The 13,448-nt window shown below is 51.1% G+C and overlaps 1 protein-coding gene across 1 annotated transcript in view; it reads left to right on the forward strand.

Moving 5' to 3' along the window:
• Positions 1-12,551, forward strand: part of LOC125925490 (ras association domain-containing protein 5-like) — a 24,311-nt gene extending 11,760 nt beyond the window's left edge. Inside the window, exon 2 of the mRNA XM_049634533.1 lies at positions 12,163-12,551. Coding sequence (XP_049490490.1) covers positions 12,163-12,338 — 176 coding nt within the window. The 3' untranslated portion in view covers positions 12,339-12,551. The remainder of the gene's footprint in view (positions 1-12,162) is intronic.
• The last annotated feature ends 897 nt before the right edge of the window (positions 12,552-13,448 follow it).

Genomic DNA, 13,448 nt, shown 5'->3' on the forward strand with positions numbered 1-13,448 from the left:
TTCTTTCTTTCTTTCTTTCTTTCTTTCTTTCTTTCTTTCTTTCTTTCATGTTTGCTTATTTTTGGAAGAGCACAAATGGGAGAGGGGCAGAGAACCCAAAGCAGGCTCTGTGCTTACAGCAGCGAGCCCAGTATGGGGCTTGAACTCACGAACCTCGAGATCATGACCTGAGCTGAAGTCGGACACCCAACTGACTGAGCCACCCAGGTGCCCCGTCTACTTCCTTTTTTTCAAAGAAAGAGCGCTGAGGCCAACCAAAGTTGGGGGCCTGGGCACCTGCCTTCAGCTTATGGTTCTTTCTGGTGTGTCATGCTATCTCAGTATCCTACAGCACCCTTCTGCCAAAGAGTCAAAGCACTTATGTTTGTTTGTTTATTTTTAACATGTCGTATTCCCTCCAGATCCCTATGCAGTGGGAGTGCAAAGGGGATTATGTCATTTCACAGATGTGACGGCTCAGGGAAGTGAGGCTCCTTGTTAGGGACCAGGAATACACAGCCAGGCCTGGGACCCCTTGCCCTAGATTCTACTCATCTTCTGACCATTTGATGGCTGCTTCCCTTTGATGGCTGGATCTTTGCAGCACAAAGCTTTCCTTGGGGCTCCCTGCCCCATTTGTCTCCCCACTGTTCTCATACACATTCAGGAATTGGAGGGACATCCAGTGGGTCACGGTGCTGAGTTTTAGAGATGGAACTAAACTGAACAGCCATCTCTGGGCTGAGATTTTGGAAGCAGAGTTGAAAAGACAACATGGTCTTGACTCTGGAGAATTTGTTTTTTTCCTGATTGATGTTTTACCTCTGGAGAAGTGGGAATTTTAATTCAACTAGACCTAATCCCCATTTGGAGACAAATACTCTTAGCCAGCCTGCATAATTTATCCTCATCAGTGGCTCATGCATACTGCGGCCCTCCACGAGAAGACAGCTGGATGCTGAGTTCCTCAATTTAAACCCTCACTTGCGTCTTCCTGTTCATCCTCCCTCCCGCAAGAATTATTCCACAGATCATTCCCTTGCTCCTTTGCTATTCAGCCCAAGGAGTTATATAGATTTAAGAAAATCAATCAGGCTTGGAGTGGCAGCATTAAGGTCAGAGAAATTGCCGCACTGTGGCTACAATGTGCTCGTTGAACTAGTGTTAGCATTTAGACTTAATGGATGGGAAGAGGGGAGACCGGGCGCTCAGCGATGATGGGAGCGGTAGACAGTGGGCCACAGATTTCTAGAAGAGCTGACTTGCAGGAATCCGTGAGCAGCCTGCAGTGTGGCCTTTAAGAAAACCAGTGTGGAGCCAAGCTGAATTGAGTCTGGACCTTGGATTCCTGGCAGGGGGGCCTTCCTCGTACAGATGAACCTCTCTGAGCCTTGGTTTTTCCCAGTGTAAGCTGGGCAAAGAATTCTGACCTCAGGTTGGTGTCACATGGGTTAAACATGACATTGGATGTAAACCAGTCGACATGCTGCAGGTCCCTTGTTGGCAGCTGCTCCCAGAAAGACTCTCAGTAACTGTTCCCGGTGGGTCCTCTGTGCGAGCCCCCCGCTGGGCTGCTCTGCCATCACACCTGGGTCGGGTGTGCTAGCTGCTTGCCTGCACCTCAGTGAAAGAGATGGGGTTTGGAGGTTGCCTGGGCAGAAGTGGAGGAGAGGCACGAAACTCAAACACTCTCTCTGGAAAAATTCCTATCATTGAGTTTACCGCACCACTTAATTAACAAGCAAGGCTAGATTAGCCCACCGGGCCTCATTAGAGCTAAGCAAGCATGTTGCCAAGGAATAAGTCATCTATCATTTTAAAAGGCTTCTCCGGGGTCAGCGGAAACGGCCTGGGTCTTTCCAGGAATCTCTGGTGGTCCTGGCTACAGGGATACAGCTGTAAAGAAGCCTTTGTGTGTCTCCTGCAGAGAGCGCCTCAGACGCAATCTATTTACTTTTCTCCTCACTGCCAAAAGTCTCCTTTCACCCGGGGGTCGGTACTTTGCATGCAAGTGACATCAAAGCAGGTGTGGAAAGACCAGTTGGGTGCAGCAGCCTGGTTGTCCCATAAAGGACTGAACCTGTTTGCTCCTGGGCTTCTGTGACCTCCTGGCTCTCTGATCGGGCATACCTCCGAGCATACACCTGCCTGCACATTCATATCTGCACATCTGTCTAAGCTTCCTCTGCTGCCCTGTAGTCGCAGACACCCAGGCACAACCTCTTGCAGACTTATTTAGTTGTTCTTGTCCTTGGGGTCTGTGGGACACTCAGAAATCTACTCGAGGGGCGCCTGGGTGGCTCGGTCAGTTGAGCGTCCGACTTTGGCTCAGGTCATGATCTTGCAGTTTGTGTGTTCGGGCCCCTCGTCAGACTCTGTGCCAACAGCTCGGAGCCTGGAGCTTGCTTTGGATTCTGTGTCTCCCTCTCTGTCTATCCCACCCCCGCTCATGCTTTCTCTCTTTCTCTCAAAAATAAGTAAACATTAAGAAAAAATTTAAAAATATATGTATACTCGAGGTTTAGCAAGAGGTTAGACTGCCCTTTGCCCCTTCTCAGAGATGGTATCTGCTTTAAAAATAATCAAATAGAAGCAAAACAAGAAACAAAAAACCCTCAAGCTCCTCGTTCCATATCCGCCCCTCACTACTAGAGACCACGTCCTTTATCAGCTACCCAGACACCTCCTGTGTCTTCACAGGGGCCCCAGGGGTGGGTGGAGAGGAACCTGAGCCCCCAGGGGTGGGGAGGACCCCATCTGCTTTGCCTCTCTTACACCCAGAGCAAAGTGACACATGCCTAGAGGAGGCAGAGGCCCCTCCTGAGCAGGCCTGAAGCTGAGAGGGCATCTGGCCGCTCCACACTGGCTTTGGATACTGTGGGCTTGTTACTATTTGTAAAACTCCCTTAAGCCCAACTGCCTACAATGTTTAAAAACATTTTTTCTTAAGGTGCTCTGGCAATAGGATTTATTTTTTTCCATGGTGGTAATCAAAATAGGACATACCTGTATCTATGTGTGTGCGTGTGTATATATGTATCATCTGCTTGTTCCTATTATGGAATATTATGTTCCTATTATGGGTATAACATGCTATCCTTTAGAACAGTGGTTCACTTTAGAAGGCCCTCAAAAAATGCATGTGGGATGAATGCATGCATGTGCACGTGAAAAACTAATAACTAGATTTATGTGGAAAGACAGGGCCTAACTGTATAAAAAGGTTTAATACTCTGTGTCTCTCTGAGCTCATGTGTCCTGATGGGTGCACATACTCTAATCGCCCCTGTTGAAAAATTGTGCCGTATCTTTACACTTCTATCTGTGTGGCCATACCCTAAATACAACTTGAACTTTTTTGGATATGGTGTCACAGGATCCAGATGACAAATCTACAGACACTTGCACACGAAGAATGAGATCTGTTGGGCTTTCCCACCCTGGGATCCCACCTGATATCATTTACTTTGACTTTCCCCAGAATGTATTGCTTCTTACTATTATCGACCAAAGCGGGGAGGAGCCTTGGAGATGCTCTGTGATATCCCACTGAGGGCCTGCAGACTCGCCCACTTCTATTTTTTCTTCATCCACATCTCGTCCCCACCACCACTGTCATCAAGAAACTACTGCATGGGGCCACAGTGCTGCAATGCCACTCATAACATAGGGGTGTATCTCTTTAAGGTACTTGAAGCATTACTGGGAAACATAGTGCATATAGAAATATACTACAAAAATGTTTTCAATCATCCAATGGATTCATTAATGGGGCACCTGGGTGGCTCACCCAGCGACCAAGCGACCAACTCTTGGTTTTGGCTCCAGTCGTGATCTCACGGTTCATGGGTTTGAGCCCCACATTGGGCTCTGTGCTGACAGCATGGAGCCTGCTTGACATTCTCTGTCTCCCTCTCCCTCTACCCCTCCCCTGCTCGCGCTCACGCACACTCTCTTTCCCTCTCTTAAAATAAATAAACAAACATTAAAAAAAGATTCATTAAAATACAAACTATTAAAAAATAGTTTCACTGTTGCAAAAAGACTGAATCAACTTAAAAGTAGAATTAACTGTAGAAAACTGTGGGAATTATGGCTACGGTAGAGTGTCAATGTTATAAACATAGGAAATGTAGATAATATAGTGAAAGCCAGGGGGTGGGGACAGAAGAGAACAGAGGGAGCAGTCTGGCATATAGTTCTAGCAGAGGGTCAGTTAGTACCAGCTAAGGTTGAAGCATGCATTGTTAAAAGTGGCTCAACCCTATTAAGGTTGTGTATAATTTTAAACCTATATACACATATGCACAGGACAGGAAGCATACAAATATACTTCAGGGTGCAGCACCCACAGACTGAAGTGGCACGAAACAGACCACATAGGAAAGGTACACTGGGGTTAGGCCCACGTCTGCGGCCTCACCGGGCACAGGGAGGGAGGGCACCGTCTGACGCTTCCCTTGCTTCCTGCGTCATCTGTCTGAACTTGCGAACTGACCGGCCCTCCCTTGTTCCATCCGCCCCTCCCCGAATACCCCCAGCCCACACCCCCGGCCTGGAAGGCCACAGTACCTTCTTTTTGTTGGTGCTTTTGGCCTTGGGATGTGAAGTTGGAGACAGATGAGTAATGGGCCTGCCCGAGAGGCATGCCCACCCACACCCTCCCACATGGGGCAGGATTGTGCCTCTGCAGGCCAGCCCGGCACCCAGTGTCAGCCAGGCTCTCGGGGGATGAGTCGGGAGAAGCTAGGCTCGGGGCATGAACAGCTGATACATGAGGCCCAAGGACCAAGGTCCCAGAAAGACTCTTCGTATCCCCTTTGGTGCCTGAGCAACTGGGCAGGACCTTTTGCCTTTCCCTTCAGTACAAAAGTGTTGCTCAAAAGTGCACATCAACCCCACCCAGCCCTGCCACGCATCTAACCCATCCGGTCACTTTGGGGGAGGGTGGAGACCAAGATCTTGGGGTGGCCTCCCGCCCTCAGTTCAACTGCATCCCAACCTTACCTCCTGAGCACTTTCCCTCCTCAGCATGCCTGACCTCGGGGAGCCTGCTGCCATATAGCCTGCCCACCCCAGCCCTCTATTTCACATGGGAACTGAACATCTGCTCCAGGCTTGAGCGTGTCCAGGCACACCCCTCTTGGCTCTTGCCACAGCGACATCTGCCTCAGTGCACCCAGCTGCCCACCTCACTTGTCCGTGGGAGTGACCCATAATCTCTGACCTGAGACATGGGCCTGGCTTCAGGTCGCTCCTCTCCACTACATCGACCCTTCCTGCTAGCTTCCTGGCTTGCTTTCCGGCACATTCTGTGGGCTGTGTGTGTGTGTGTGTGTGTGTGTGTTGGATTGGGGTTGTACAGTGGAGGGGGGCAGTTGTGTGTATCCAGGCTGGGGGTGGGGAGGGAGTGCTGAGCCCTCAGGGGTGGCCTGTCCTCTGAAACAAGGGACTGGAAGTATGTGGTCTCAACAAGCCAGGGGCTCGAGGGACTTCCTGGAAACATACAGATGCAGATGTCCTAAGCTGGCTGCCTGACCCTCGGAGTGGGGAGTTTCCATTCCTTTGCTGCACCCTCGCTAGGAGTGTAGCCAGGAGTATGAAAAAACGTATAGATCATGTTGATCTTGGCAATTGCCACGACCTCCAGACTTAACAAATCACAGTCTCTCTACCTTCCTGCCCTCCAATACACCCCTCTCCCCGCCACCATCATGTCCCTGCTCCTCTGGGCCCATCAAAGGAAGGGCAGGAGGGAGGCTGGAGCAGGTAGGAGGAACTTCTTGGAAAGTTGCCTCTTACCACTGTAATACCTTGGAAGAAGACCCCAAAACGGAGAGGTTTTTTTTGGCTGGCATCACATGCTGAAGCAGGGTACCCAGACTCCGGAATCCCATAGTGTTGAAAATGACAGCTATCATTTACTGAGCACCTACTATGGTACCAGGCAATACCGGATGCTTTACATACGTTCTCTTTAATGTTGGCAACAAATCTGCTGGCAAGGGAGATACTGCTAGCTCCATTTTGCAGATGAGGAAGTTGAGGCTAAATAAATCCCATATTTTACTGAGGTTAAGCAAATTGTCCAGGCACATCATAGTCAATTGGAAGCAGAGCTTGGGTTCAAACCCTGATCTGAGTAACTCTGGAGGCCAGACTCCGTTCATTCCCTAGCTCCTGATTAAGTGCTCCATCCCCTGCACCTGTTCGCAAAGACCTCTGTCATACACGGCAAGCAGTGTCCTTAAGGCACCTGTGCTCTAAGGATTTCTGATTTACTGCTGCTGAGTGGATGCACTTTGGTGCCTCTGTGAGGCAGCTGGTGCTGGGAGCCCGGTGTCCATTGTGCTTGCTTTCCTGCCATCGTCATCTGTCCGTGTGATGAGGTGGTTGGCTCCGCTGTGGTGTCATGGAGAGCAGAGGTACCGAGGCTGGGCCTCTTTGAGTGGGGGAGGCCGAGAGCCCGCTGCTCGTGGAGCTTGACCGTGGCTGATGAACGAGCCTCTCTGGTGACGCTGCCCGGGGATCTCAGCACAAGAACTGCTGTTGCCCAAATAGTTGAGTCTCCCAGCTGTGGCATCCCGGAGATAAAGGGGCTGTGTTTGAAGAGCCGGTCCAGGACAGGCAGACAGGATGGGTGGGGTTCAGAGCTCCCAGGCTGAGTGGCTGGGGCTAGAACTGTGAACTGGTACTTCCCAGGACCAGGTGGAGACCTCAGGGAGGGGTGCTGTGGCCATCACCTGCTGGGGCAGAGGGAAAAAGCACTCCTGCTCAAATCCCTTTGACTGACACTATTTTATGGGTTTGGAGCACACTACTGGGAGTGGCTCCTAGTGCAAGAATGGGGGACGCTTGAAGGGTCCTGAGAAGGTCTGAGAAGGGACCCCCGCCACTGAGGACTGTCCCCACTGACTTGCTCTGGAGGGCCAGGACAACCCTTACTTCTGTTGTTTAAAAACTTATGTTAACACTGTATTTTTCCAATGCACTTTTGTTTGTTTTGTTTTTTCAGATTTCTCTGTAGTGCCTCAGAACAAAATTATTTTAAAACTAAAAGCTACTTGTGTGCTTGCTTTGAAATGACTAGCTGGGGGAAGGTTGGTGAAACTGTAGATCATCCGCCAGGAGCTGAGTGGGGTAAGGAGTCTGCCTGGCAAGGCGGTGCCGGGGGTGGGGGTGGGATGTTGGCTGAGGTCCCCCCACCCCCATGCAGTGCTCTGCACCAAGAACCCCATTGAATCCTCACATGGACGCCCTAGGAGCTCATTCCCGTTTTATGCTTGACGAGATTAATGCTCAGAGAAGTGCAGTAACTTATCTAAGGTCATGGAGCTGGCTGAGTGTGACTGAAGGTCAGGCCTACCTCAAAGTCCATTCTCTGGCCATCACACCGCAGTACAGGCCAGGTCCCTGAAGGCGGAAAGGGGGAGGGAGAAAAGTTTGTTCGGAGGCTGACCTTCTCCAAGAAGGCCTGGGGTACCCAGAGAATGGGTGTGGGGCTCCTAGATTCACAGGCTGTCATGCTTTTCCCTTGGGCCTCAGAAGTGGCTGTGGTCATTCAGGGTAAGAAGCTGGTCTTCGCTGACCTGGGAGTGACCCGGAGGGAGGCCTGTGGGCCCGCTGCAAACCAGGCTCTATACCCTGGGTGCCAGCCTCCGCCCTCACCCCAGGCCTTAGCCTCAGGGGCAGTTAAGTAGAGAGATCCACATTATCTCAGCGTCTTACGTGCAACTCTGGGGTGAGAGGGCAAAGAGTTCCTTATCAGCCTTGCAGCCTTCCGAACTCAAATAAATTTCAGTTTTAAGCCACTAGTTCAAGGTACTTTATTACAACAACTGGGAAACTAACGAAGTCTGGGTGCTGAGGGTGGGTCCTGGGAACCTTCTCTCCGTCCTGGCTCAGGGGTCCCTCCTTGGAGAAGGACCCCTCTTATGATTTGTCTCCATCATTTCTCCTTACAGTCACGTCCTCTGTTTCCAGAGGCGCCTCTTCCAGGACCTGGAGGCACATTTATTTTCCTCAAACTATCCCCAAGAATGCGGCCAGGGGTTATAGCTGGAAGGGAAGGATGGAGACCGGAAGGGATGATAATTCTCTTTTATAGATGACAGTATTAAGGTCAAGAAATACCAGTTCTTGGGGCGCCTGTGTGGCTCAGTCAGTTAAGCGTCTGCCTCCTGATTTTGGCTCAGGTCATGATCTCACGGCCGTGAGATTAAGCCCCGCACGGGGCTCTGCACAGAGCGTAGAGCCTGCTTAAGCTTCTCTCTCTCTCCCTCTGCCCTTCTCCCCTGCTCGCTCTCTGTCTCTCTTTCTCTCTCTCTCTCCCTCTCTCTGCCCTTGCCCCGCTCTTGCATGCTCTATCTCAAAAAAATAAAAATGAAATAAAGATGCAAGAAATGCTGTTCTCTCTAAGATACTTCTATTAGAACCGAGGAATGTCGCTCCCTAATCTTTGCTGCCTCTTGTCGGGAGATTCTTGTCCTATCCTCTTTTTGATGTCAGAGCTCCCTGCCTCCTCTTGGCCCTTGTGATGTGGAAATAGGAGTCGTCTGGAATCTGATCCATTCTTCAAGGTCCCCAGAGCCTCCCTCACCAAGAAACCTTCCCAACTGCTGTGGCTGGCAGGGGTCTCTGTCCTCTGAACAGGTTTCCTGGATCTGTGCTGTCTTCCTCATTAGTTATCTCTTCACACATGGGTCCTGTCTGCCCAGGTAGCCTGACTCCCCCAGAAGTCTTGTCTTATTCATCGTTACCCTCGGGTGTGGGGAGGTCTGTGCTCAAGACATTAGAGTTGTTACCACAGATGGTGGTTCTGGCTGTTCAGGGAAGCTTGGGCCGTTCCTGGGGGCCTCTGTGGCCCTGTGTTACCCAAGGTCTCTCTCCCTTTCTGTGTCCAGATTGAGCGCCAGTTGAAGGCTGTGGAGGGCAATGAATACCAAGGAGATGGCTTAGCAGTACTCGCGATGAGCTGTCTTGAGGGAAAGATGGCTTGTGGGGGGTTAACCACTGGGTCCCAGTGGAACATGCCTCTGCCTTTGGAATCCCATGGATCTTCCCACTTGGAGCACATCAGGCCCGCAGGCTGCTGGCTGTGGCTGGTGGGGCTTGCTTCCGTGTTTTGAGAAGGGCGTGGGGGCTCTGACTTCATCTCTGCTGGCTGAAAAGACCTGTGCTTAGCATTTCCAGGGGGCCTGGAAGTATCAAGATGTGTTTCAGTGGTTTTGCTACAGTCTGTGATTACACGGTCTGATGGAACAAAGTCATCGGTGCTCAAATGTGCTTTTTATAAAATCCCCAAATATTCACCCTAGAGTCTTCTGTCCCCTAGCTGTATCCAGCTCAGCGTCAGGACTGTAAAAAAAAAAAATCTTTCTGAGGTTTGGTGCTGTTTTCAGGGTGTGTGTGTGTGTGTGTGTGTGTGAGAGAGAGAGAGAGAGAGAGAAACAGGGCAGAGACAGAGCACAGAGAGAGAGAGAGAAACAGAGCAGAGACAGAGCACAGAGAGAGAGAGAGAGAAACAGAGCAGAGACAGAGCACAGAGAGAGAGAGAGAGAAGGATATGATGCACAGGTGGACATACAAAGCCTGAGTCAACGGTACCAGGAGTTCAAAGAAGAGACTGGAAGACATCCTCCTGGCTTACGACGCTTTCCCATTTGTGAGTTGGTGGCAGCTCTTGTTTGCTGTCGAGTTGGGAGAACTTCTAGTCCTTTCTTCTCTTCCTTGTTTCCACTTCTTGGCAGCCCCGGAGCATTCTTCATCGCTCAGAGCGCTGCCAGAAGCTGTACAGGTGTGTTCCCGGAGCAGAGTCCTGGAACAATGCTTCTCTGTGTGGGCTCTGGCCTCAGTGCTGCCTTATCAAGGCCCCGGCATTTCTGGGCACTGTGGGCAGGGGAGACTTGGCCTGCATATCCCCCTGAGCCCTGAGCCCCACTAAGAGTGAGGCCATCCCTGTGTGGGGCAGAGATCTCCTACTGGGGGGCCCAGAAATACATGTGGGCACTTGGAAGTATAGGGTTCATACCTCAGACAATGGCTTCACCATTCTGTCTCCAGGTGAGGGGATGGCTTATAAGGAGGAGAGTCAGGAAGGCCTGGACAAGGGCAGGGTCTGAAGGAGGGGATATTGGTGGCATCCGGGCATGAGGGGGATAAGCAAGAGAGCTTCTAAATGCTATTCCAGAATGGTGGCTGAGAGCTTGAGACCACTGATTGAGTCAGATGGTCTCAGGGTTCCGGAATCTCTGTGTGTCCTCACATTTCTGAGAATGCTCCCCTGCAGACATTAGTGGCAAAACCTGTGTCAGGTGCTCATCTTTGGGGGTATAAAGGAAGAGGCATCTGCGGAGAGTGGAAGTCTCACTCCAAAACCCCCAAAAGAGTGGGAGAAGAACCGACTCACCCCGGGCCCAAGATGGGGGATGCCTGGGTAGCTCAGTATGTTAAGCATCCAATTACACACTTGATATTGGCTCAGGTCATGATCTCATGGGTTCGTGAGTTCAAGCCCCACATTGAGCTCCGTGCTAACAGTGTGGATCCTGCTTGGGATTCTCTCCCTCTCTCTCTCTCTTCTGCCCCTCACACACACTCTTTCTCTCTCTCAAAATAAATAAATTAATTAATAAAAAAAAGAATCCACATGTGCTGGATTTTTGGAGCTTGTTACAAGGAAGGAAAAGAATGTCAGGAGCCTGAGTTCCTGTCAGCCTAGTCCCCAGATTGTCCAAACAGTGTCCCCCAGTCCCCAGATTGTCCCCCAGTCCCCAGATTGTCCAAACAAGTACAGGCTATCGTGTCCCCTACCACAGATCCTGTCCAGATCAGCCCATCCCCACACACCTGGCCTTGCATTCAGGAAGTCAGCCTTCTCAAGAGAGACTCTGCACCCTGCCTGGGCTGGGTCTTCGGGCCGAGCTGTGGCACCTCCGGGACAGGTGACCCCAGCTGGCCCAGAAGCTGTGTGCAGGAACCGCACCTCAAACCTGACCAAATCCGGGCATTTCGCCTGCTGATGGACTTGCGTGGGTTTCTTTACTTCACTCCCACCCTCTGTAGTGCTCTCCTTCCCTTGCCTGGCCTCCTGCTGAAGAGGCTGCAGAGAGCACCCCCCCGCCCCCAGGGGAAGTGCTGGCAGCACTGGCCCTGCTGCTGAGCCATGTGTCACTGGGCAAACTCACTTCACCTCTCTGAGCCTCAGTCTCCCCACCTCTAAAGTAGTTCCCAAGGCTCTGTACAACCCTGGAGATTTAGTCCTGCTTCCATGGAAATGAACATTGTCTGTGAAATGTATGCTTTCCCAGGGCACCTGGGGGGCTCAGCTGGTTGAGCGTCTGACTTCGGCTCAGGTCACGATCTCAAGGTTTGTGAGTTGGAGCCCCGCGTTGGGCTTTGTGCTGACAGCTCAGAACCAGGACCCTGTTTCAGATTCTGTGTCTCCCTCTCTCTCTCTGCGCCTCCCCCGCTCGTGCTCTGTCTCTCTCTCTCTCTCTCAGAAATAAATAAAACATAAAAAAAAAAAAAAAAAGAAACATATGCTTTCCCATGAAGCACCTGATTTGGGATGTTGTCTGCAGGACTTTTAAGCTGGGTTAGAGAAGCCGCCTCCACATTTCTGGTTGGGGCAGGGTCAGAGACAGGTAACAGTCCTTCCTGTTGAGGATAACGCCTTTGTCCCTGGAGGTACTTTTAATTTGTTAAGACCTGTTCTCCCCTATGACTATGAACTTCCTTGTGCACCAGGCAGGGAAGCTATTACCTGTATCCTACAGGCTGGCAAAATGAGGCCCAGAAAAGTGAAGTCTTTCTCCAGGGATCTGTGATCCCTGGTGATTGATGTCAATCAGTAGAGAGAGCACCAGCCTGAAGTCGGATGACTTGACCTTGAGAAAGTCGCTAAGGTCCCTAGATCCCAATTTCCTGTCTGTGAAGTGGCAATAATAATGATTGCAAGGTCACACAAAATAACGGTGGTGAGAACAGTTTGCACACGCATAAAACACGCATTACCCGTCACCAGCCATTCCCCGTGGCACCGAGGTGTCCTCCCACGCTCTACTTCTCTCCTTCACGGTTTTCCTTCCTGGAGTGAAACGCCATCTCCCAGGGTATTTCTCCGGGTGGAAGTGGATAGAATCCTGCCTGACTCCTAATCCCCTGGTGCTTCTTTCCCTCCAGACTGTAAATTCACCTGCCACCCGGAGTGCCGCCATCTGATCCAGCTGGACTGCAGTCAGCAGGGAGGCCCATCCCAGGACAGACCCTCTCCAGAAAGCACCCTCACTCCAGTCTTCAGCCAGGTAGGCAGCAAAGCTCAGGGACCGGGCTGGGAACAGCTTCCTCTGGTGTCCTAGACTCCACTTTCTTTGCCCGGGAGCTCTGGTCAGCAGGAGGTGGCATGAATACCGCAGGCGTGCTGGATGTTGGGGTCTCCTGCTAGCCAGACACACCCCTTTCCAAGGGCCTGGGATGATGGAACAGGAACAGTGACACAGAGAACTGTGTAGACACTCAGAAGTGCTCTTCAGTGCTCTCCAAGCACAGAGCCTGCTTTGGCCGAGGGCTTCAAGCTAGAGGTGTGGGTATAGATGAGGGCAGGAAGGAGAGAAGGCTCCTGAAGGTCCTTTGAAGCCTCATAGCCCTGGGGCAGTGGGGATGTTGGGGCTGAGGCTCCTCCAGTATATCATCCTCCCTGTGGTCAGCCTGCTAACCTAGATATAACTTTAGAAGGGCTGGGCGGATATTCTTGCTTTGTGTTCAAGAACCAGGAAATCGATACCCAAAGCAGCCTCTGGTTCATGGGTTTAGCCAAGGCTCTTGAGTCAGGATGCATCCAAACTTTGATGTCTAGGATTTGGAATGGGGACAGGACAAGATTTTTGATTCTTGCATTGAACGAGCCCACATTGAGTATCCATTGTGTGCCAAGCACTGGTGAGAGTGGGGATAATAAATGGTGGTTCACAGTGCTAGTCCTCAGAGACCTTACATTCTGGCAGAGGACACAGAATACAACCCAAGAGTATGTACTGTGATGCACGTTGCAATAAAAGAAGCACGAATCAAGTGTTTTGAGAATGCAAGGCAATTGTTCCTGTTGGGAGACATCAGGGACGTTTGATCTGATCCTTAATGTATGAGTTGCTGGTCAAGGAAGTATGGAGTGTTCCCAGATATTGTTCATCTATTCACTTAAGAAATAGGTTTTTAGGGTTGACCATGTGCCAGGCCCAGGAATGCCAAGGACTTAGTGATGAAGGAAACAGACACAGTGCCTGCCCTCCCTGTGCTTGCGGTAGAGGAGGGGAGTGAGATTTTAAACAAATAAGCCCAGGGTGCCGTGAGAGACAACACAGGTGCCGAATGACTGGTTACTTCCTGGAGAGAACACGAGTGGCCCCGGGGGAATCCCAAGTGGGCCCCAGCTCCTGAGACTAGCCGTCCACAGGCATTTTCTGGCCATG

The sequence above is a fragment of the Panthera uncia genome, chromosome F1 (assembly GCF_023721935.1).
Source record: "Panthera uncia isolate 11264 chromosome F1, Puncia_PCG_1.0, whole genome shotgun sequence".
Taxonomy (NCBI): domain Eukaryota; kingdom Metazoa; phylum Chordata; class Mammalia; order Carnivora; family Felidae; genus Panthera; species Panthera uncia.